This window comes from Cyprinus carpio, chromosome A6 (assembly GCF_018340385.1).
Source record: "Cyprinus carpio isolate SPL01 chromosome A6, ASM1834038v1, whole genome shotgun sequence".
Classification (NCBI taxonomy): domain Eukaryota; kingdom Metazoa; phylum Chordata; class Actinopteri; order Cypriniformes; family Cyprinidae; genus Cyprinus; species Cyprinus carpio.
In genome coordinates, this window is record NC_056577.1 from 19,929,720 (window position 1) to 19,954,624 (window position 24,905).

The 24,905-nt window shown below is 35.9% G+C and overlaps 1 protein-coding gene across 3 annotated transcripts in view; it reads left to right on the forward strand.

Moving 5' to 3' along the window:
• Positions 1-24,905, forward strand: part of LOC109106222 (protein WWC3-like) — a 42,296-nt gene that overhangs the window by 11,574 nt on the left and 5,817 nt on the right. For 2 of the 3 annotated variants that reach the window (XM_042758330.1, XM_042758332.1), the window contains exons 2-15: positions 8,841-8,950; positions 10,031-10,234; positions 11,611-11,687; positions 12,597-12,676; positions 16,503-16,632; positions 17,522-17,653; positions 17,783-17,856; positions 19,684-19,932; positions 20,749-20,838; positions 22,526-23,076; positions 23,363-23,483; positions 24,301-24,381; positions 24,468-24,554; positions 24,689-24,884. In XM_042758330.1, coding sequence (XP_042614264.1) covers positions 8,841-8,950; positions 10,031-10,234; positions 11,611-11,687; positions 12,597-12,676; positions 16,503-16,632; positions 17,522-17,653; positions 17,783-17,856; positions 19,684-19,932; positions 20,749-20,838; positions 22,526-23,076; positions 23,363-23,483; positions 24,301-24,381; positions 24,468-24,554; positions 24,689-24,884 — 2,182 coding nt within the window. The remainder of the gene's footprint in view (positions 1-8,840; positions 8,951-10,030; positions 10,235-11,610; positions 11,688-12,596; positions 12,677-16,502; positions 16,633-17,521; positions 17,654-17,782; positions 17,857-19,683; positions 19,933-20,748; positions 20,839-22,525; positions 23,077-23,362; positions 23,484-24,300; positions 24,382-24,467; positions 24,555-24,688; positions 24,885-24,905) is intronic. The other variant, XM_042758331.1, reaches the window with a different exon arrangement.

The window sequence follows — 24,905 nt, forward strand, 5'->3', positions numbered from 1 at the left end:
GAAAACAAGTGCTGAGTTTGTGCATGACACTTACTTTAGCAGCATCTAAGCTATTCCATTACCCTTAAAACTTTTGGTTTGTAAAGTGGTGATGTTTTTAACAATAGAATATCTCTTCTGGTAAGCAAGCCATTAAACAATTAAACGTAAAACCGCAGAGGAGAGGCTGCGCTGTGCCATAGCGACAAGATGTCTAAACGAAGGCTGTGAATTAATTAAGCCAATAAAAAGTCCTCATAAAGTTATACAGAGCTGATCAGCCCACATGAAAGGTGACGCCTGTAATGGTAGCTTGCAAATGAAAATGCTTCTTAAAAACATATGGTTGCCAAAACAAAAGTTCTGCCACTGGATTTTGCAGAACTGAGAAAGAAGTGCTTGGTGCTCTAGTAGCATTAAAACTTTGCCTCCAGGCTACTATTATAAGTTTATTTGGGTATATTATTTTTAGAGAAACACATTCTTGATGAGGAATGCAGAGCCTGTTGTTTAGGAGCATCTTAATTTGCAGGCAGAATGCTGGTCCGGCCCTTTGTTGTTGAGAACGGCTCAAGCTGAAGAAGCGACAGGGTGGATGTCCAGACGAGGCCTGGACCTACGGCCCAGACTCCAGTTACACATGCCTTTCCCACCAGGGAAAAGTGTGTTGTTCTGGATGGAAATATCTCCTGGGAAATATCAGGGAGTAGATGATTATAGATTTAGCAAATGTCTGACACTTGTGCGCTGTGTGCTAAATTGCTTTTCATTTTGGCCTGTACACCCAGAGTGAAATTCTATGACATTCCTTGTAGGAGGATTCCGGAGTAAAACTGCTCTATGAAGAGAAAACAATCCCAAAAGGTGTACCCCGTGAGGTTATTTTAATTTCAAAAGTGTTCAGAATATGACAGAGACTTGTTTAGTTCCAAATGATTTCCTCTTGTAGACTGATTTAGGGTGCTTTCACACTAGCACTTTTGGTGCGCACACGGGCTCGATTAACGTCAGAGTTCGGTTTGTTTGGATGATGTGAACGCTGTCTTCTAAACTCGGGTGCGCACCCGCGAACAGTACCCAAGTCTGCTTAAAATGGGTTGTCTGGGGTTCGGTTCATGTGAACTCCGGTACGGTTCACTGCTGATGTGAATGCAGTCGTACCAAATCGCAGAAGTGAACCGCTATTAATAACATATTATTTGATAAAAATGTCTGTGTTTCACTCACTTTCCTTACTAGTGTGACTGACGCGCTGCAAACAGAGAGCTGTATATCTCATTTCGGTTTGCCTTCAGTGTTCTTTAGATCATTTGCAGTGCATATTTTTAAGACAGACGTGAGTGCCGTTTAGACTTGTGCCGGTATTCGGTAATGCGATATATCGCGGTAATGAATATGCACGATATTGTTATCGTGGGCACTTCTAAATACTGTGAATAATTATATATTACAAATTATTCAGAATTTGGAATGCATTTTAAGAATAATTTTCCCATCAACTTGTCAATGATGCACAACACCGCTGTATGCTGCTTGAAAGAAGCATGCGCTCTGATGTAAACAAGCACGTAAGAGAAGCACATGGAGGAACACGTGAGAGACGCGCTGAATGAAAGCACATTCACTCTCTGACAGCAGATGGCACTAAACTGCAGCCCTTACCCTGTAAACCCCATTAATAAAGCAGCTGCTACTTTCTAAACCATTTTTAAAAAATTTTAAATAGCCATTCAGATTTTTGGATTTGCTATGGTGTTCATCACAGAGCCAAATACTTTGATATTTAGACTTAATAGGCTATTTATTTTCAAACTTTTTCTTTTAAATCTGGACTACAACATGCCCTAGATATTGTTTGAAAGTGTTTTGATTCTTTATTGTTCATTCACACTTTACATTAGAGCTTCTTTAGTTAACAAACTGCCAATGAAAAATTCTTCTGAACATTAATTAATCTTAGGTATTCCAATATTTAATAACACATTGTTAAAATTGAAAGTTGCAACTGTGCTATTTAATGAGCTAGCATGAAATAAGACTTGTATTTTTTTAACAAAGATTAGTAACTTCTGTAGCAAATGTAGCTATTGCTCATTGTTTAGCTGTGCATTTATTGAATGAGCACTATGCGATGTCCGAACTGATTACACTATATTTTATGTATTGCACTAAATTTTATGTAAAATCATTTTTCTATTTTTAAACTGTCTTAAATTCTTTTTAAGTCAATTTTTAAATAATTTTCAAAGTTCTTAAATCGCTTGTTTTATTTTTGAGGTTATTTTTCTTCATGTTTTTTTTTTTTTACTTTCTTTTATGTAAAGCACTTTGAATAACCATTGTGTACAAAATGTGCTATATAAATAAACTTGCCTTGTGTTAATGCATTAAACTAAGGTTAACTAATGATGTCTTATTGTAAAGTGATACCTATTGGTCTTTATAGTTCTTTTGCACTTTAATGTGTAAAACTTTTAACTTTTATATATTTTTTCTGTATTGCTTTATTGTATTTAAATGTTCAGTTATTTTTGTTATAAGAAAAAAGTTATTTAACCTGTTATACTGTATTATGACCACTTTTTTAAAACTAAATTTCAATACCGTGATAATACCGTATACCGTGACAAAACATTATCAATTAATCGCAACGGGAAAATTTGATACCGGCATATCCCTAGTGCCATTATGAACCGAAGCTTTGTAAACAAAACTTACGGTTCAGAAACTTAAAAATATAAAAGTGCAGAGAGCAATGTTATGCATTTGTTGCCTTCTCTTATGCCGTCGTTACTAAGCAAGGGGTAAAAAGCTGCTGGCTTGATTACGCAAATGAACCGAGGTTCGGTCCCAATTAAAATAATATGAACGCAGTCCAGCAGGGGCAGGGGGGAGCAATCGAACTCGGGTTCGGACCAGGCAAGCGAACCAAATGTGAAAGTACCATTAGTAACTAACAAGCTGAACTTTTTAAATGAATTTCAAAATCAAGTTTGTGCTACATAAATGGCCTTGACATCCATTCTCCGTTTGGTTAAAAAATTGAGACAAATTGCATTGCTCAGAGTGTATTTGAGAAATTCCCAAGTCTTAAAATAACCCATGGGCCCGTAACTCTTTTTCTTTCTGCCTATGACGCGTTTTGGGATTCAGCCCACTAAACACTCCGAGACCTCTCCTTCTGGCAGAGCAGCTTTCCTCTCTGGAAGAAAAGGCGTGGTATGGGAAGATTAGCTCTCTCAGAGCACAGAGGGTCTCTCAGGAACTGAAAGAAAACACTCGCTTGAGAAACTTGCAAGTAACTTCAGTGCCGAATTGAAACTGAGGGCAGAAGCGTTATGATGATTGTTCTCTGCCAGTGTGTATAACATTTAGCATATCGTTAACTCAAAACATTTAGCATATCGCGTAACTCAAAATAGGTGCCGAAAATGTTCAGATGATGATGTACAGTGGAGTTACCAATGGTGTATATTCATGACTTTAGTGATTCGTTCAGGTCATTAAGTATGAAAAATGTATGTGTATGCAGATTTCAGAGTTCAAATTTTGAGATCTGGTGTTCTTTTGTTTTGAAAGCATTGCAGAAAGAGGAAACTGACCCAAGGTTCCTGGTGAGAATGTGGGGTGGTCCTGTTTCCTGTCAGAGGTCCACGTCTCACATTATGTCCAATGTTACAGTTTGTGTGAGAATCTCTACTACATGGGACATGTTTTTCTTCTGTTCTTGGGAGAGTTCGATAAACCTAGCAGGAGACCTGCTGTAAAGCTGTAGTTCTGATTTAGGAAATGGACATCAAGCTTGTGTATGTGGTGTTTCCTGCTGTGTTGTATTGTGGGAAGTGAGTTGCCTGTGGTTGTGAGTCTTGGTGTATAGAGGTCTTTAAGACTAGTCAATTCAAGTTGATGCTCTGAACTGTTTACAATCTTTTATTTTGAATATTTAGTTTTATTCTATATTACCAGCTGGAAGACATAATATTTATTTATATTATACATAATATTTGTTTATAACATATAACTCCTACAAGACTCTATCTATATGTGTAAAGCTGTTTTACATGCTCCAGTTCATTGTGGATACGAGGCAACCATTTATAATAAGATCTTACTCTTATGCATGGAATGATTATCATAGGAAAATATTCCTTACATATTTGCATATTTTTTTTAAGAAAATTATACATGGAGAGACAGCATGCAAGCTGAAAAAGATTTAATTGACCACACATGGTTGTGCTGCTTAATATTTTTGAGGAAACTGATGCATTTTTTTTTTCAAGATTCTTTGAGGAATAGAAATATTAAAAGCAAGAATAAAAGTATTTTTTTGGGGGAAAAAAATGAACTGACCCCAAATTTTGAACGGAAATGGAAATGCCATTTTATATTGTTTAATTTAGTTCAGTATCAAATTGCCTGTTGTGTCACAATCACAAGCTGAGCTTGCTGTTTATTGTGCCCTTAACAGAGTATGTTGAACTGAGGGCATCGGTACTTCCAGCCTTATCTTTGATGTACCCCTTGGCCATAACTGCTGTTGCATTCAGAACATTTAGAAACCAAACATATCCTGATTTTCATACGCAGTGAATTTTCACATGACCTGGTGAAAAGCTCAGTAACTCGGCTCTTTTCCTGTCTCTTTGACTTGTTTTCTGCATGTTTATACTGGTTTTAAAGAAAAGGAGTTCCCAGCTCTTCCTAAATGCTTCGGTATTTTTCAGATGCTCTCAGATGAATGTATATTGGAACTTGCTTTCAGACACATTGTGTTTATCTGCCTTCTCATGGTTACTAATATAATTCCCCTCTAGATTTATTTCTATTTGATTTCTTTTTTTGTTTCTTTATCTTTTTGTTTAAAGGGGGAATTCACTGCTGGGAAGATGGGCTTTTAATAAAACTTTACTGTCCATGCAGTAGAATCTTTTTATTTTTATTTTTTAAGTTGGTGCTATATGACTAGAGAAAACAGAAAAAGAGCTGTGGTGTTCCCTTTTGCCAAAGTCTACAACACCCATGATTAAGGTTGCAAAAAGGTGGAACATTTCCAGTAAATTTCGGAAACATTACAGAAATTTTGGAAACTTTCCAGGATTTTTTTTTGGAATATTCCAGGGATTTTTGGAAAGTTTCTGGAAATTTTCCACCCCTTTGCAACCCTTCCCATAATGTGCTTTTGAATTTGGCACCTCCCCTTTGTCGATCCAAATGACAAATGTGCGAGAATAATTGGAATGCAAAAATTTGGAAGATGCATCTGTAGTTTTAACAAAAGCCCTGGTACTGTAAAAAAGTCAGCTTCTGGGCTTTTGTTAAAACTCCAGATAGAACTTCTATGTTTTTGTTGTTACTCATTCCTTACAAATTGTGATGTGTGTAATATTGTTTGATGTAAAAATACTTTTTCCATCCAAGCTGAATGTCAAGAGAAGACTATAAACAAGCCATTTGTTTGTTGACCTCCAAGGATAAGTGCACACTACAAGACTCAAACATTTTAAACATTTACTCATTATATGAAAGTGTATCCAAGTGTAATGCTGTGAAATAATTAGATTAATATTGGAAAATTCATTTAAACCAAATGTGGCTTTAGTGATAATGTCTTTTAATGTGGTCAAATGCTATCTGAACACGATCTGACCAAGCTGAAAACGCGTATTAATGCCAGGAGTAAAAGACCCATAGAGACTTGGAGGTGAAAGTGTTTTTGACTTTGGCCAGGAGCACCCTAGCAACCTAAAACACTCAACATTCTGTTTTGCACTGGCAAAAACCAGACATTTGCTTTAACCATAATTTTTGCAGTTCTGATTTGTGGCTGCAAAAAGTACATAGTTCATCTTAATTAATTAGTCTTAATAATCATGTCAAATGTGACTCAGAATAAGCACAGATTATTTTAATAGATTACCAAAGCACATAAATAAATAGAGTTCACTGCATTTCAAATCCCCTCAAACAATACTTTATAACCCTGCTAACAAACCCATTCATCTCCATCTTTCAAAGCACTGAGATAACAGCACCTCGTTCTGGGCTCTGTTCCAGGGTTGACATAGATGTTACAGTAAAGATTTGATGGGAGAATAAAGAGATTTTTGTAATTTGATGATATGTTTGCCACAGTGATCGTTTTCTCTTGTGTCTTAGCTATGTTTGTATTGGCTTGTGTTGTAAGCATTATGATCAAACAGACCCTTGTCTGTGTTATTTTAAGACATTGACAAATGTGCCACAGCTTCTGTAATGTCTTGTTTATTATTTTTCTTTTTTTTTATAGATTTGAATAGTGAAAGAATTTCAGTAAAGCTTTTTGTTGTACTTTATTTTAACAAGAACATTTCAATGACTAATTGCTTCTTTATTGACATAAAGATATATATAAAAGCATTATGTGACATAGTGAACTCTAAAGGCATTTAAAAAATAAGTTTTTTGTGGCTTTATGGAATGTGTTGAATGAATGCCATGTGTAGAGGGGTCCAAAAGCTGACTCGGCAGACTAGTCTAGCATAACCGGACCATTGACTGAATGCCACAAGGTCTGGTCAACGTGTAAACTTTTTCTGGCCAAGAACTGCCCGCATTGACAGTGCATATACAATTTATTGATTTTACCAGTTATATGCCTTAATTAACATGCTAACAGCCTATTCATGTGGATATCTATGGCTGTTTGTGTCGTATCCCATGCAGTCTTTTGGGAGCATTCCAGAATGTTTGTGCAAAAAAAATTGCAAATAACATAAAAATCATGTCTTGACATCCATGTCTGTGACGAGTTTTGCCTCTTTTGTGGTGGGGGGGGAGTAATGATTGCATTCTCCACCCTCAATACCAAATCGCAGGGATTGCATCACTATGGGCGCCGCAGCATAAATGGCTGCCCATGCATTGGGATTTTGTGTGACCATTCTGTGTGTGTGCTAAGTAATTCCACCTCTCAGTGCGGAGTACTCTCAGTGCTTTCTTTCACATTTTCAAAAAAATCATGTCATTCTTTTTGTAAAGCATCTTTTTTCTTTTTTTTTCTTGCTGGTGTTCAACCAAATCCAACAAATTATTACTTAAACTCAAATAATCATAATAATACATTAGTAAAACAAACAAATCAAATCCATTGTATACTTGATAAATACAAAACAGCTTCAATTGATGGTTTGTTTGTTTGATTACTTTAGTCCAGTTTGCAAGGCAAAGCCATTGGATACTAGTTATGTGCTAAACTGCTTTAAAATGGAGAAAAGCTGTTAACATCACTAATTGTAGTGGTGTGTCAAAAATGTGTTAATGATGGTAATTCCAACCAAGGGGTCATGGAATCTCAACATTCCTCATCGGTCCCCTCCTCTCATATTTCATGTGCCTCCACAGCATGCAGACTTTATGTAAGTCCATACGGTGGGCCAGCCTGTAATATATCTCAAAAATTGTCAAAATGTTTTAAAAGTGAAGCACATTTACTTGATTAAGTGCGTTGATTTTCAGTAACTGAGGCCATTTTGGTGAGGCTCCTTAGGGAAATGAACATCGTCAGAACATTCAGAAAGAAAATCACCATGCACTAGACATTTCTGATTCAAATCCAATTGAAGTCTGACAATTATTAATTTGGATACAAAGGTATTTGGAATTAAGGGCTTATTTTACTAACTGTTTCCACAGCTTCCCTGGAATTCTTTTCATAACCCTGCTGTTATCTGACACAGACGAAGAGAAGGGTCAAAGCACACACAGTCCTACAGCGCACATCGGGGTAAACAGGGGTTAAGTGTTTAGCTCAAGGGCACGGTGACTGGGATTTGAACCTGGAATCCTCCTCTGCTTTAAAGCTCTTCCCAACACGCCACCAACCAATGAGGGAAACTGTGATGGAAAAAGCAGCAAAGTTGTCTGATTAAAAACCAATGAAAAACTCTAACTGCATAAAAAGAAAGTTAAAATCCTCCAGGGAATGTTTAGATACGCAAGGCACTATTCATCTCAATTAAATTTGACTTGATCATGTTATCCCACCAACCAAATAGTATTATGGTACCACTATGGTTTTTGAATAACTAAACAAGGCAATGCAATGGTGTTTTATTTAAATAACCTTCAGTACTAAATAGCATGATACATGAACATAGAGGTCTTTCAGTACTGTGGTACTTAGGGCCCTATAAAATCTGTTTTAGCAACATGTCTAAACAATTGAATTCATAAAATGTTGACTACTTTATTATTAAATATCTTAGGTTAACCAGCCTAATTTTTCAGTGCCAGTATTTTCAACATCGAATATTCACAGGGATACAGTGATTATTTCAGTGAGATATTTGAGCATTACATTGATGTGGTTCATTAAAAGTGTGAAAAGTGATTTGTGCAGTATCCAGTGTCCTACTTGTGTTTGTGGGCCGTAGGGCAGGCCTGCTTTCTGCTGTGTGGAATGTGTTTATGGGCCGTCTCTTCCTGCAGTGCCTATATTACACACATTTTTGACCTGGGGTGAGGAGATCGGTAGCTGTTGACTGACTGAACACACATTCATTAGCGATCTCAGGAGCGAATGCTCCAGATTCTTCAAATGTCCGCACAGCTTTGTTTGCCCCAATGCGAGTCTTTCTACAAAATAGTTTTTTGCACACATGCTTCTAGAAACCCAGAAATACCTGATGCATATCGCACAGTGTTGTAAAAAAGTAGCAAAAGCAACTTAGTTATTATAACGCCTCAACTCTGTTGTGTTGAGTTTAATATGTTGTTTTTTGTCACTGGCTGGTTAAGGGCAAGTTCTCCAAAATATTCCTGTACTGCACAGATTTGAGGTGTTTTCAACTCTGACATTTGTTCTCTCTGTATTCCTGTAGGATAACCAAGCCCCTGACCTTTGCCGACTGTGTGGGCGATGAGCTTCCTCTGGGCTGGGAGGTGGTGTATGACCAGCAGGTGGGCGTCTACTACATCGACCACATCAATAGTAAGTTGCGCTTTTTAGTTTTGTTTTTAAATGTCATATTTTACATGTCTGGCCCATCTGGTCAGTTGTTAAACTAGAGCTGTCAGTGAGTTGAATTAATTACACGATACACTGTTAATCACCAAATAATCACCTAAAACAATATTTGCAGAGAAAGTCCTCCAAATTACATTCAAAAGCACAATTCGCCTTCAGAAAGTGGATAACTAAATGGTGAATAGTCTCACACACACACACACACACACACACACACACACACACACACACACACACACACACACACACACACACACACACACACAAATATTATAGCCAGTGTATTATTTGAGACACTCCTATGAAGAAATAATAAAACATGTATAAACATGGTACAATGTCCAGAAACCGTGGTAGTAGCATGATCACACTTTAGTTTGCAGGACCAGTTCTCACTATTAACTATGACTTTTGCCTCATTTAACTCCTACTTAGCTGCTCCTTAATAGTTAATAAGGGAGTTGTTAAGTTTAGGTATGGGGTAGGATTAAGGGATCTAAAATATGGTCATGCAGATTCAGAATAAGGCATTACTGTGTGCTTTATAAGTACTAATAGATAGCCAATATGCTAGTAATATGCATGCTAATAAGCAACAAGTTAATAGTTAGAATTGCTCCTTAAACTAAAGTGTTACCACTTTTTTTGTATGTTGTTTTGTCTATCGTTCTGTCAATCATTTATCTGTCAATCATTCTGTCTGTCTGTATGTCTATTGTTGTGTGTCTGTCCATCTATCTGTCTGTCTGTTGTTCTCTGTCTATCGTTTTATCTCTCCATCATTGGCTGTCTGTGTGTTTATTGTTGTGTCCATCATGTCTGTTGTTCTGTGTCTATCGTTTTATCTCTCCATCATTTTGTTCATCATCTGTATGTTTATTGTTGTGTCTGTCAGCCTGTTTGTCTATCATTCTCTCTGTCTGTCTGTCTGTCTGTCTGTCTGTTGTTCTAATATATGTGCATCTTATGGTTATCGAATACTTATTTTTGAAGTACTATCATGGGTTATGGCTTTAATACTGTGGTTATGTTTCTCTCACACAGAGACAACCCAGATAGAGAACCCTCGCACACAATGGCGTCAGGAGCAGGAGCGCATGTTAAAAGAGTACCTGGTGGTGGCACAGGAGGCTCTCAATGCCAAGAAAGAGATGTATCAGATCAAACAGCAAAGACTCGAGCTGGCACAGCAAGAGATGCAACTCTTCAACCAGCTCACTCAGGATGACAACCGTTCAATCACCAGCTGTGAGACACGCATCACATCTCACTTTAATCACGCTCACATTACACACACTGCTGATTCAGCCGTCTAACATCACACCAGTCTGTTAGTCATATTGTGTGAGGTTTTCAATGAAGTCATTCTTACTCTAGGCTTATTTCAGTGTCACTCATTGGCTGCAATCTGTTCCTTTCCTCACTCGTACTTCCATGGCCTCCTCCCTTCCTCCTCTAGTCCAGCTCACCCCTCCTTTTCCCTTCACCTTCCCCTCCCTTTCCTGCCACCATTCATCAGTTCTGCTCTTACTTCCTGTTTCTCACTAAAACATTTGAGCGCATTTATTCATACCCATCACTTCCAGGCAAATGTACATATTTTTGATTTGTTTAGAAAAAGTTGATATTATAAAATATTAAGGGTATTATTGTTATTAATGGTATGGGCATTAATATTATTAATATTAAAGGGATAGTTCACCCAAAAATGAAAATTCTGTCATTGTTTACTCCCCCTCATGTCATTCCAAACCTATGAGTTTCTTTTTTTTCTGCTGAACACAAAAGAAGATCTTTTGAAGAACGTGGGTAACTAAACAATTGACGGTAGCCATTGACTTCCATAGTATGAAAAAAAAAAAACCTGTTTGGTTAGATGACGGTAAGTGATCACAGAATTTTAATTTTTGGGAGAACTATCCCTTTAATATAAATATTAAATATTTAATTCTAAAATTATTAAGATTATTAAGCAGTTTTTGTAAAATTTTTAAAAGAAAAAACTTATGCAGAACTGCTGAAAAAGGTTTTTCTTTTTACAGAATAAAAATAGAATAGAAGCAGAATATTTTTTTCTAAATAGATTTTAATCCAGAAGTTAAAAACATGTTCATCAATTATATATTAATTACATTACATTTCTTCTGTACTTTTAGTTATGAATAATCCTCTTTAAATTCAAAAAGTGATCCTAACCAAAGCAGAAATCACTACTTCCCTCTCTCTCTCTCTCTCTCTCTCTCTGTTTTTCTCACTTTTTATATCCTTTTTATTTTACACGCATATCCAGCTTTATCAAAAAGTACTGGGGCAAAACAATGGTGTGTTTGTAACAGATTTAATTTAATTTAATGTAGCTTTACTATACGGTACTGAAAGACAGTGTCATAGTATATACTTGGGCACAGCATAAGAGAACTAATACATATCTAATAATAAAACGGTGTAACCATGGTACTCTTTGGCAGATGTACTGATTTCTTAGCTTGAGATTCGAATAGTTCTGATTGGTTTGGATTAAATGACTTTTACAGTATTTGCATAATACTAAGGTACAGTTATTTGCACCACATGAGCAAGATGTGATTGTGAATTTTTTTTTGACTCATTTTTCTCTCTCATAGCTCACTCTGGTTCCTCTTCAAATGCAAAATATGACCCTGACCAAATCAAAGCGGAAATCGCCTGTAGGCGTGAGCGGGTAGGTGATTATCTTCACAGAACAATGCCTCATACGTCAGGCCCAAGGGGGGAGACAGGGGCCCCTCATATGTGGTGTTGATTGTGTGTTTGTATATGTGTGTTGAGGGGAGGTGGGTACCTTTAGGAAGAAGAGGCCTAGGTTTGGGTTCACTGCAGTGTTTCTCTAGGGCAGAGCTTGTTAGGCCTCTCTATGAATTAGTGCGGTACTACAGGAAGACTCATTGTGTCAGAAAGCTGGCCTGAGGATGATAAATACTACCTTTAAATCTTGACTAAATCTGTCGTATTAAACGAATAAATCACCCAGATGTAAGAATTCAAAAGTTTTTGTCTTGTAGTTCCAAACCATATTATTTGTTTTCATTGGAATACAGTAGGAGAAATCTAGAAGAATATTTACACAGCTAGTTCATTTTCATCATGGCATTGCTTCAGGTTTGATTCTTGCATTTCATTCCGTTCCATACTCAAAGCTGTCATATGGTTTTAGTCTTAGTGGTTTTGTTGTATGACAAAATTCGGGTTTAGCCTGAGAAAATATATAATAACGGAATTTACGAACTATTTGTTAAAAGACTTTTATCATAACTGATCAAAAAGTGTAAAAAAAAATAAATGTTTTGTTGCAAATAAACCCTATATTATGTCATGGTTGGTCTACTGTGGCCTGTTACCTACATGTCTGATGGTTTTCGCTGCATATTGAATGACCCTACATTCCTTCGTTGTGGTTTTGGGAGGGCTGTGTGTTTAAGGTCGTTTTAAGTTTCTGTGTATGTTGGGCGGGTCGGGAACGATTAAACATATCTATGCTGATGACTTAATCTTTTTTTTGCAGTGGTGCCTCTGAAGGGAATCCCACTGTGTGTTTTGATGTGTATTGACTGAGTGGCTCTTGTGTCCACAGCTCTCCAGACTCAAACAGGAACTGGCACAGATGAGACAGGAGCTGCAGTACAAGGAAATGGGAGTGGAGACCCTACAGGAGTGAGTCAAACTGAGTTGAACTCTGCCGCACACACAGAGCATGTGTAGTTTACAAATCAGGGTGAAATTAGTGGCGTTTGTTATGGCAAGCATCACTATCAGGCCATATTTAGGGTTAGCGATTAAGGTTATGATTTTAACCTGGTAGATTACAACTAGAAGGTGAAAAGGGACAAGAATGTAATATATATATATATTACTTTGGAGCACCCTGACAACCATGCACCTTTTTTTTCATGCATGAATATTGTAAAATTGTATTATTCCTTCCTGCCCCCAATCTTTTTCGTGATTTATAATACATGACCCCACCCTGTCTTTAGTTTATTTTCCTGCTTTGTCTTATGTTTCCTGTTTATTCATGTTTCTGTTAGGGTAGTTGTCTTTTAACTGAAGCTTTTCCAAGTGTCCACAAACTTTGCTCCTTGGACAGGTTCAGTAAATGCACATCAAATGAGACGCAGCTTATGAGGTCACTCTGTATTTCAACACTTCAGTTATGACAAAGTGAATCGGTCTTTTCTATTGCTCAAATCACCACCCTCATACTGAGTCTGTAGTTTTAAAGAACACAATATGCTTACAACAGCAGATTTACTTGAAATTACATAAAGTAGAACATGTTCTTTTTGAGCAAATAAATGCAGAGTGTAAGAGACTTACCAACCCCAAATTTTCAATGTTCATGTATAGCTTTCATAAGGAGCAACCAAATAGTTGCTGTGAAAACTGTCCAAGTGCATCTGAATTGGGTGAGTGTTTGTAGTAATCGTCACCGTTGAGTGATTGTGGCATAAACTGACATAAATCATCCCAAACAGGCTGAAACTCTTTCTGTTTCAAGGTAGTTGTATCTTTCATTAAAGTAGATAAAAAGTAGAAAAGACGGAAATGCCGGTGCTTTCAAGGCAGGAAAAAATAGTTTTAAAGTTTTAGGTAAGTTTTGTTTTTATGCTTTGGTTCAGAGCTTTACGTTTTATATATACCAAATACCAAAATATTACAAATCCTACATGCAGATATTAGAGAATACATAACAGCAGGTGGTTACGTTTTGAATGGTGAAACACACTGATACATTGATTCATCTTATAATTGCATCAATTTTTCTTTAATAGTGTAAAATTAATGTGGGTATTTGTGTGGATAATGAATTGGCTACAAATCAAAATGTGAATGGAGTCATTTGTTTAACATTTAGGCAAAATTTTAGTTAATTTGGGTTGGTACTTTCAAACAAACCCTACCCAAAGTGTGAGAATTATCAATAGCTGTTTTGCTAACACCTCAGTAATATTTTGCCAGAGTTCTTCATTTAGACAAAGTGGTCTTTATAGTTAGTATAGCAGTGTAGCTAGTGCATTCAGGGCTAATTTCAGCCCAAATTTCACTATTACTCAGTTCAGTGGAGCAGCAAACCAAACAGTTACCAGATACCAAACTCCAAAAAAAAAATCTGAATTAATTACCTGCTTCGTGTCTGACTAAATGTACTGTTCTCATACTGTTTTCAATGCTAAAATAGAACAGAATAGTATTTAGGGTGCTGTGTTTTAAATAACCAGTGGAGCTGTTTGTTGGCTGTTCTGTAATGTTTGTGTAGCATTTTTCATGAATGTATGGTCCAGGAATGTGTGTGGGGAATTTTACCTAAACCCACAAAAAACTTTTTGTGTGTGTGTGTGTCTGGAAAAGGAGACTCCACCTCAGGAAGAGGATGCACCAGTTGACTGTGGGTTGCCAAGGCAGGAAAAGCTCAATAAGCAGAGAAAGAGTGAGAGTCCAGAGTAGAGAGGGAGAGAGAGGAGGGGTGGGAAGAGACGAGGAGGGGGTAAAAAGTGCTTGAAAGCATTTTAAAAAACGCAGAGATATCTTGCAGCAAATTCCTCTCTGCTTCCTGCATCCCAGTGAGGGCCCTTATCTCTTAGATAGAACACTACTCTTTTTGCTCCCAGAATAGCAAGATTAACTCTTTACTCAGCACTTTAAGAAAATAAAAGCTCCCTCTGTACACAACTCATCAGAGCCTGGGACCTGTGATTCCTTATTGAAATTTTATTTTGTTTGAAGTCAGTCATATGTTCAGTTGAGTTTTGGGCTAATGTGTTGCTAGTGTCTGGCAGCAGTCATTGTACTGTCAAAGTTGCATCAAAACTGTTTGAGACACCCTCCAAAGACTTTGTTTTTATAGAATCAAGTGATGAAATTTTAAAGTTAAAGTGATTTTGTGTCTTTACACATCAATGTATCATCACAAGCCACAGGGTTTAATTTGGATTTTTCCTATTTTTGATCAAATAAATGCAGCTTTGATGAGTTTAAGAGACTTCTTTCAAAACCATTTAAATTTTTTACTGTCCCTAAACTTTTGAATGGTAGTGTGTATAATATATGCACACTATACATAATATATATATATATATATATATATATATATATATATATATATATATATATATATATATATATATATATATATATATATATATATATATATATATATATATATATTATGGAATGGCTCTATTACTGCGATATTGGAGTGGATGGAGTGGGCAGATGTCCGTAGTAGCCTGGCAGACTTGGGTCCTGGTCAGGCGGGGCTCTGAAAGGTTGGAGGTTTGAAGGGGGTAAACAAAGCCCTGCTTGTGCGGAGAGGAAGAGGCAGGGCAGCAAGCTGACAGTACCTGCTGTTGGAGGAGGGTGGCCTCCAGGAAGTGGCCTATGGCAGGAGCTCAGGCTGTACACCAGAGACACACTGATATGAAAGACACTCCTGTGAAGACAACCATCAATTTCAACACTTTCAATCTCATATATTTCATTTATTATAATTTCATGTCCATTATCATCTGTATGAAAGCTGAAGATGTTATTGTTTTTGCCGTTCAGTAGTATATTGAGATTGCAAAATATTTCATAATGCTTTCCCGTGCAAACTGATGTACAATGAGGCATTGAAAGGCATTTTTATAACTTTAAGGCATTTTTTAGCTAGTTTAGCTGGTTGTTTCTGTTTCTAGAATGGCATCCTGTTTCTATACCCAACATTTCAGGCATTACACTCCAGAGGATATATATCCCACAGTGCTTTGGTGCTTTAGAAGGCAGACATTCCCCGACGGGAGGGTTTTAGTGCGGTGCTCTCTGGTTTCACTTGCCTAATTATTATACCTTTGAGACTAGAAGCTGGTTTAAGTTAAAACAATATTTTTCTAACACGGATAAATGGTTAACCCGTCTGTTAGACACAAGGCAAGTTTTAATAAATCTAAGGTCACATCTCCCACTGCCATCTCTCACAGTTTCTCTTCAGAAGCAATAGTCCGATTTGTTTCCTCTCTCTTTAACATTCTCACACAATACTGTATGTCTTAGATGGTGGTATATTAACTTTGTTTTCGAGCAGTGAGATTGGATTGGCTCTGGTGGAGTAACACCCTGTTTGTCGTAAATAAACTCTGATGTCATTGCTAGTTTAATTCTTTATAATTAGTTCAGCAGCATGAGGATTCTTTAAACCATATGTAGATGTTTATGAGCATACATATCCTGGTGCATGGAGAATGGACACAATGTCAGTCTATGTTTAGACTCATTGGTGCTTCAACAAATAGTGTTTAACAGGGAGTCACTTGAAATGATGGCATATGTCTAGTGCTTGATTTGATCTGCTAGACCTCCAATGCATTATTGTGTGTAAGAAAGAAACCTGTGTATTTGTACTTTGTTCTATTCTTTTCTGCTCACTGTAGCCCTTTAACAATTCATGTCAGCAGATTAACAACATGCTGATGTTTTTTTCCTTGTTTGTTGTCTTGAGCAGAATTGACAGGAAGATGTCCAGCAGTCAGACCAATTACAAACTAGATGAAGCACAGGCCATCTTCAGCGAGCTGCGCAACATTAAAAAGGCCATCAGCACCGGCGAGAAAGAGAGGCAGGACCTCATCCTGGTTAGACAGACCCATCATCTTTATAGATTTTTCTTTGAAACAGGAAAATGTGTGTGTGTGTATATATATATATATATATATATATATATATATATATATATATATATATATATATATATATATATATATATATATATATACAAACATATATATATATATATATTTATTGTATTCTATAATTTAATGGCAAAGTAACAGAAGTTAACACAAAATGTAGTGTTATAAAGTTTAATAATTCACTCAGAATTGTTGTTACAGAAGAAAAATGTATTGCAGACAGAAATTCATGTCAGTGTTATTTTAATATAACTAAGCTTCTATTGTAGTTTTTATTTTTATATTCTCAATTTATAATTTTAAAGCTTTATTAATTTTGGGTTTTATTAATTTTTTGTCCCATTATTATTGTTTATATATATAAAGAACACACAGTCTATAGTTTTTAGTTTATTTTAGTGCATCAAGTTAAACTAAATGAAAACTATATGAGAAATGGTGCTTTGACAACTAACTGAAATAAAATGTTTTTTTTATATATATATATATATATATATATATATATATATATATATATATATATATATATATATTATATATATATATAATTTTATTTCAGTTAAAATTTAGTTTTTCAAATAGCAAAGGTTTCCTTATGGTTATAGTCTTTAGTTCGTATGGTTTTAGTTTAGTTGTATCTGTGTACTAAATGCATCAATACTCGCTGAATACATATTGAAATGTCTAATTTTATGTTAGTCATTTCAACACCTTCAGCTCCCTCTCAAATATCTTTTTTTTAAGAGGTGCTGCCATCTCGTGGCCACAAGTGATCACTGAGAACTTCTGTTATGAATATCTCTTTAATTTGTTATTCTGTTGTTGTGCACAGAGCCTGGCCAAGCTGACGCTGAACTTCTGTGACTCCATTAATGAAGTGGCCAACAGTGCAGAAACCCTCGGTGACTCCTGTAGTGTGCAACAATACACGGACACTGGCTGCCAGACTGATCTGATGGGAGAGGTTTGTCAGGATTTTGTTGAACTGAAGTTTCAGTTATTTTATATTTGATATTATAATTTTGTGTCATCACAGAGAGGCATTTACAATCATCATGCACAATAATTAATAATGGTATTTTCTCTCTTACAGTTTGGCACCCAGGAATCATCACTGCTTGCAGACAGAGTCAAACTCAGTTGGCAGTATGAAGAGGCTAAGAAAAAGTAAGTGGATTTGCAAATATGCAATGCATAACTATTATGAACAACAGACATATAGCATACTGCATAACATTTCACATTTCAAAATTCACTATGGTTTCAGCATTAAAAAAAAAAAAGAAGAATGTTGATTTGATTCTAAAATTAGCAGTGCATCATGGAATGTGTAATGTATCATGATGTTAAGTACACTGCCTTTAACTTTTTTCTTTAATTTTGAAATATTTTTTGCTTCAAATGCATAATGTTGTGATTCATCTTGGAGCTGGTTGTTTTGGTTTATGGCATAGAACATTTTGAGGAATTTCTTTAAATCCCAATGGAAAAAAAAATGAATGAGAATCTTTTTTCCTGAACCTGGGCTGCCAAAAAAAGTTGGTTGTCTCTGTAGCATTTTTATGCAGTTGCGGAAATATATTGTCAGAGGTTGTTGTTGCCATATGGCATTGTTAAGGGGTGTTCTGGCAGATGCTAGGTGGTCAGATACTGGCCAGTATCTATATGATATTGTGGTTACTAAATATGCATAGAAGCTAATGTTATTATATGAATTTCCACCCATTTTTCATCTACTGTGTAAAAATAATTCAGATCACTATGAAAATAGTATCACACCTCCCAATATCACCTGATTTCAATCATGTGATTTCAAGAAGCTGAAGTAGTTGACTAAGAAACTTCAGGCTGGCTGTGATTCCTGAAAGAATTGTCATGTGGCTTGTCCACTGCCTTTAAGGGAAACCTTGTCTGGATTTGCCATGTAATAATGTTGCTACTACTTCACTGTAGATTTTAGTGGTTTTTATTAAAGTAGAGTGGTGGATTGATGTGGCATACATTGCACTTGGAGTCTTCTATATATTTGAGGAGGAACTGATGCTGTAGCTTTTGGCCTCTGTGCTGTAACAGTGGCTCCATGCAAACCTTATTACAAGATGCATGTTTCCATGGCAACAGAGCTGGCCGTAAAGTGCCATTTATGACATCAGAGAGAGAGAGAGAGGAAGTGAGGGGGGAAAGGGGAAAAGAGAGGGAGTTGAGAGAGGAGAAAGCTGTGGAAACTTGCATGCTCTCTGACTGAGTCACAATATCTGTACTCCAAAAGTGCAGAAACACAATTTCTCACGTCAGACATAAAGCTGCAGTCTCTGTCTGTTCTTTAATGCTTTTGCCAGTACTTTTAAACCCTCACACACATACACATATTCACAATATTATGTTCATTATTCCTATATACCATTATAACATTATTTATTTATTTTACTATTTCTTTCTTTTCAGTTTTGAAATAATTTTTCCCAAAGAGCCAACAAAAAAGTTTTACAATTTAAAGTGACTGTTTTTATTTCAATATATTTTAAAATGTTTTGAGTATCACATGATCCTTCAGAAATCATTCTAATATGCAGATTTGTTGGTCAAGAAACACTTGTTAATTTATTATCATTATTATATAAATCAGTTTTGGTGCTTAATATTGTTTTTTAATATTTTAATATTGAATTTTAATACTTTTTCAGGATTCTGATGAATAGAAGGTTCAAAAGAGCAGAATTTATTGAAAAAAAAATAATTTTTGTAACAGTGTAAAAGTCTTTACTGACACTTTTGATTAAATTTAATGCATCCTTGTTGAATATGTTAATTTTTTTTTTCAATAAAAACTGTACTGACCTCAAACTTTTAAACATTAATATGATTAGTATTGAAGTACTTTAATACAAATCATGTGTAGCATATGTGAACCCAGTCATTTCATCATGTCTTTTATTTGATTTGCTCTTGCATGTATCTGCTTACAGACATTAAAATTGATCCCTTGTCTCTCAGGATGTCCAGTATTCAGCATCAGTTGGCTCAGTTGGACAGTGAGAGCTGGTCTGGACGTGCAGAAGTCGATCGGGATTGGGACTGTCTGCTGCTGCTGCGGGAGAAGGAGGCCCTACTCCAGGAGATCACTCTTCTTAGCCAGCAGCAGCACTCCCCGGACACGCTGCTCCAGCTGCAGGAGGAGAAACACAGGCTGGAGGAGGAGGTGCAGAAAGCCCAGAGTGTCCAGAGTCAGGGAGCCAATCAGAGGTCTGCTTTATTTCTTCATACACAGTCATGTCTGTGTAAAAGAGTAGACTCATTAGATAGATTTTGTAGATGTTTAAGCATGTGTAGTCTTCTAAAAGAAAGCTGATCAATTGTATCTCAGTTTGTGAATTCTGAGGGATTGTGAGGGGCTACTTGGCAGGGTCTGTAGACCAAGTTACATTGATGTGGGAAAAAAAAAATTGCACTAGCATGGCAATAAAGAAATGCACTTCCCATCAACATAATATACCTCTACTCAAAACATGGTGGGAGACTTATGTATTTGTTATCAGGAAATCTTCCAAACAAAATATTTCAGTAAAAGTTTTGTAAATGCCCGCAGAGGTAAATAAGGGACCCCTCATTTCCCCACTGAACAAAGCAGATGTACTTGTTCCAGCTCTGATCTGCTCATTATGAGCATCTTAGATCTGAGACGTATAGGGGTTGTTTTGCCATATTACGTCAGTATACATATCAGCTTCCATATCCCACCTACATGTTTTTCTGTTATGTTATGGATATTGATCCACTTCTTTTTGTGACATTAGGAGCCATAAAATGGTAAAACTGCATTTTCTTATGATGGTGAAAATTAGATTACATAAATCTTATACTATATCTTCCGCAGATGATGCGCTTAAATCATTCCCACTTTTGCACAATGAACAATCAAACATATTAACAAACAGTCTTGCGTTTGTGATATACAGTCTATGATTCTGTGAGATCATGCAGACATCTAACGGTTGGTTAAATCCAACTGACTGTATTTATTAAATGTGGTAAATCTTTATCATAATGTGTGTTGGGTAGGATATTACAGCAGGAGAAGAGGAATGTACTTATGAGGCAACTCGAGGAAGCCACCCGCATCACCACCTATCTACACTCTCAGCTGAAGAGGTACATCACACACATGACCTGAACGCCCTCATACATACTTGATTCAGAAAGCATAAATCAAAATGAGGGCTGTCTGTTTGGCACATTTATTTAGTACAGTTATTTGAACATTTAATTTGTATCTGCCATGTAATAATGTAATAATAGATAAAGCTGATATGGCAATAAATTTAAATACAACCAATATAAAGTAAAAAAAAAAAAAATTATATATATATATATATATATATATATATATATATATATATATATATATATATACACACACACACACACATATAAATTTTAGGAAAAAAAAAAAAATCTTGTTTGTGGTAAATTAATGTCACATTGACAGTTCGAGTGTGTGTGTATATATAAGTCATAAGTCACTGGGATATATTTGTAGCAATAGCCAAAAATACATCGAATGGGTAAAAATTATTGATTTTTCTTTTATGCCGAAAATCAATAGGTAAAGTAAAAATCATGTTTCATGAAGATATTTTTTAAATTTCCTACTGTAAATATATCAAAACAAAATTTTTGATTAGTAATATGCATTGCTAAGAACTTCATTTGGACAACTTTTAAGGTGATTTTCTTAATATTTAGATTTTTTTTTTGCACCCTCAGATTCCAGATTTTCAAATAGTTGCATTATCAATGGAAAGCTTATTTATTCAGCTTTTAGATTGTGTATAAATCTCAATTTTAAAAAATTTACTCTTATGACTGGTTTTGTGGTCCAGGGTCATATATATATATATATATATATATATATATATATATATATATATATATATATATATATATATATATATATATATATATATATATAGGGCTGGACAATATATCGAACGATATGATCATGCGCATCTCGTCAGTAAAGCCGGTTCCATGATTAGCGCTAAATCGCCATCACCTGCTTTCAAATGGAGCTGCAGTTAATACACAGAGCCGTAGTTTACTGACAAGCTACGCTATATTGAGTTCATTATCAAAGGCGATTCATCTTCAATAATGAACTCGATATAGCGTAGCTTCTCAGTGAACTACGGCTCTGTGTATTAACTGCAGCTCCATTTGAAAGCAGGTGATGGGGATTTACCGCTAATCATGGAACCGGCTTTACTGACAATATGCGCATGATCATATCGTTCGATATATTGTCCAGCCCTATATATATATATATATATATATATATATATATATATATAATATATATATATATATATATATATATATATATATATATATATATATATATATATATATATATATATATATATAAATACATATTATTATTATTATTATTATTATTATATTAGTACATTAGTACAATATTAATACATTGTTTAATAATATTAAATGAATCTACATTTATATTAATTATAAAATGTTATTTAAAAAAGTATGGATTGCAAGCCACCAGTATACTTTTGTTCAACAAAAATAAACATTTGACTTTTGAAGCCTCGTTTCTAAAACTTTTTTTTATTATCATTTGTTGTTTTTCTCGGCAAATATTGATACAATATACAGTGTGATTATTGGGACTGATTTAAACAACCAGCATATCAAATAATATATATTTTTGAATATGAATATATCATCAATTGACAGCCTTAATGAAAAGATGATGAAAATGATGAAATCACAAAGACAAATACAATATGTCTAACCACGTCTCTCTCTGTGTGTGCAGCCTGTCAACCAGTAATCTGACGGTGTCCTCCAGCAGTAGCCGTGGCTCTTTAGCTTCCAGTCGTGGCTCTTTGGCATCCAGCCGTGGTTCTCTCAGCTCCATCAGCTTCACCGACATCTACGGCCTGCCCCAGTATGAACGAACAGAAGGCAGCTCTGATGTTCTGGACCCATCTTTCCGCTACCTTCTCCCCTTGGAGACCCACAGTAGAGATGGTTCAGCCTTTGGCCCAAAACGGTCCCACGACACACCACAGTCTCTCACCTCTCTCTCTTCTCGGTCCTCGCTCTCCTCGCTCTCCCCTCCCAGCTCCCCCATGGACACCACCTACCACTCGGCCCCCCAGGACTGCCCTCTGGCCCAAATGACAGAGGAGTACATGGAGGTGGCCAGCAGGGGTCTGCTGGCTGAAGGACTACGGAATCAGACTCAATCTCAGCAGCATACTACTCTTCCTGGGGAAGGGGAAGCGGGAATCCCAGCCTCTGCACACCTCCTGGAAGGGAAGAGCCATAGAGATGGACTTCTCCAAGGAACACACAGCTCCACAGGTGATGAATAGCAAATTGATCTGATCAGTTGATTTAAAATATTTAATTGCAGTTAATTAAATTTTTTCATAATTGACATGTTAAGCCATTAGTTTCATTTCTAAGGAGAGAAACCCGAATTAAACATGTAATTATTGTACATTTAAAATGTTTAGCAATAAAAGTTTAAATCACACTGTTCTAATTAAAAAGATTTGAATTTCCTGTTTTGTGTTTGTGTGTGTGTGTGTGTGTGGGTGTGTGTGTGTGTGTGTGTGTGTGTGTGTGTGTGTGTGACTATGTATAGGAGTGACCCTGCGCTGTAAAAGTGCAAGTAGGACTAGCAGAAGAGCAAGACGAGTGTCTGCAGGAGTAAATGAAGACGTTTTGGCAACAGACAGTGGGGTGTTTGAAGCCTGGAGTAGAAGGTGAGAGAAGATTCTGCAATAAAGATAAAGACTTTAAACTGATAGTTCACAAAAAAAAAAAAAAAAAAATTCTGTCTTCCATTCACTCACCCTCATGTTGTTCCAAAACTATAAAGGAAAGAATATTTTATAAAAGAAAAAATACTATTAAAGTTGTCTTATAATAATACTCACTGTATCTCCATAATCCCTCAATTATTGGACATTTAAAAAAAAAATCAATTAACAAAGAATATTTTCATAATCATCCCATTGGCCTGTACCTTCTTTAGAGTGTGTTAAATATCATGCATTTTTTTTTATATCTTGTACCAGAAATATAGACTATTGTTCAAAATATTGAGGTCAGACAGATTTTTTTGAAAGAATTAATACTTGTATTTAGCAAGGATGTATTGTTTAAAAGTGAAATTAAAGACTTCTACACTGTTACAAAACTTTGTTCATCTGAAAAAAATAAAATAAAATACTAAGCAGCACAAACTGATTTCTGAAGGATTGTGTGACACTGAAGACTGGAGCACTGACTGCTGAAAATTCAGCTTTGCCACCACAAGAATAAATTATATTTTAAAATAAATTCAAATAGAAAGCGGTTAGTTTAAATTGAAATAATATTTGACAATATTACAGTTTGGACTGTATTTTTGATCAAATAAATGCAGCCTTGGTGAGCATAAGACACTCTTTCAAAAAGATAAGAAAGGTAGTTCAACATAATTGATCAGTTATTGTGTATATATATACATTAATGCAGTCAGTTTAAGTTGTTTTAGTGTTATAATTATTCATAAATGTCTAAAATGTCTCTTTCCAGTAGGACAGAGGAATCAGAAGAAGTCAGTTTTACTCAAGATGTCCCAGCCTCAGATCCAGTTCAGATTCAGATTGGTCTTTTGTAAGCACCACACCCTGTCATACTCATACCTGCCACTCATTCCCTCATCATAATGTACCAAATCACTATTAACTAATCTTTTACAGATATGATTCGAATGGCATGTTTTTGCTGCTGCATGTCCTTCAGATGAGAAATTTAAGCAAGGCCACTGTTAGAGATGGATGCAAAGTGTAAGTAGTCCCATCAGCTTTCCATTAATACACTCATCCTTCTCTACTGCAGTGATATCCTCTGCAGAAACAATTTATGCACACTTACACATTGACGTTCACGAGTAGCGTTTTTCTTTGTTTGTCTCTCTCAGATTTGTGAAGGTTCATGTTCTCCCGGTGGACTCCAGCCGGCCCTGCACATATTACTGCTGTAAGGCCCAGGAGCCTCAATCACTTCTCAGTTTTAATGAGGGCTTCCGTATCCCCCTGAGCGCTGGAGGCCCCGGGGCCCATGCATTACAGTTAAACCTCTGCGCTGTAGGACCCCTTGTCCAGGAGGAGCTACTGGTTAGACTAATATTCACTTAG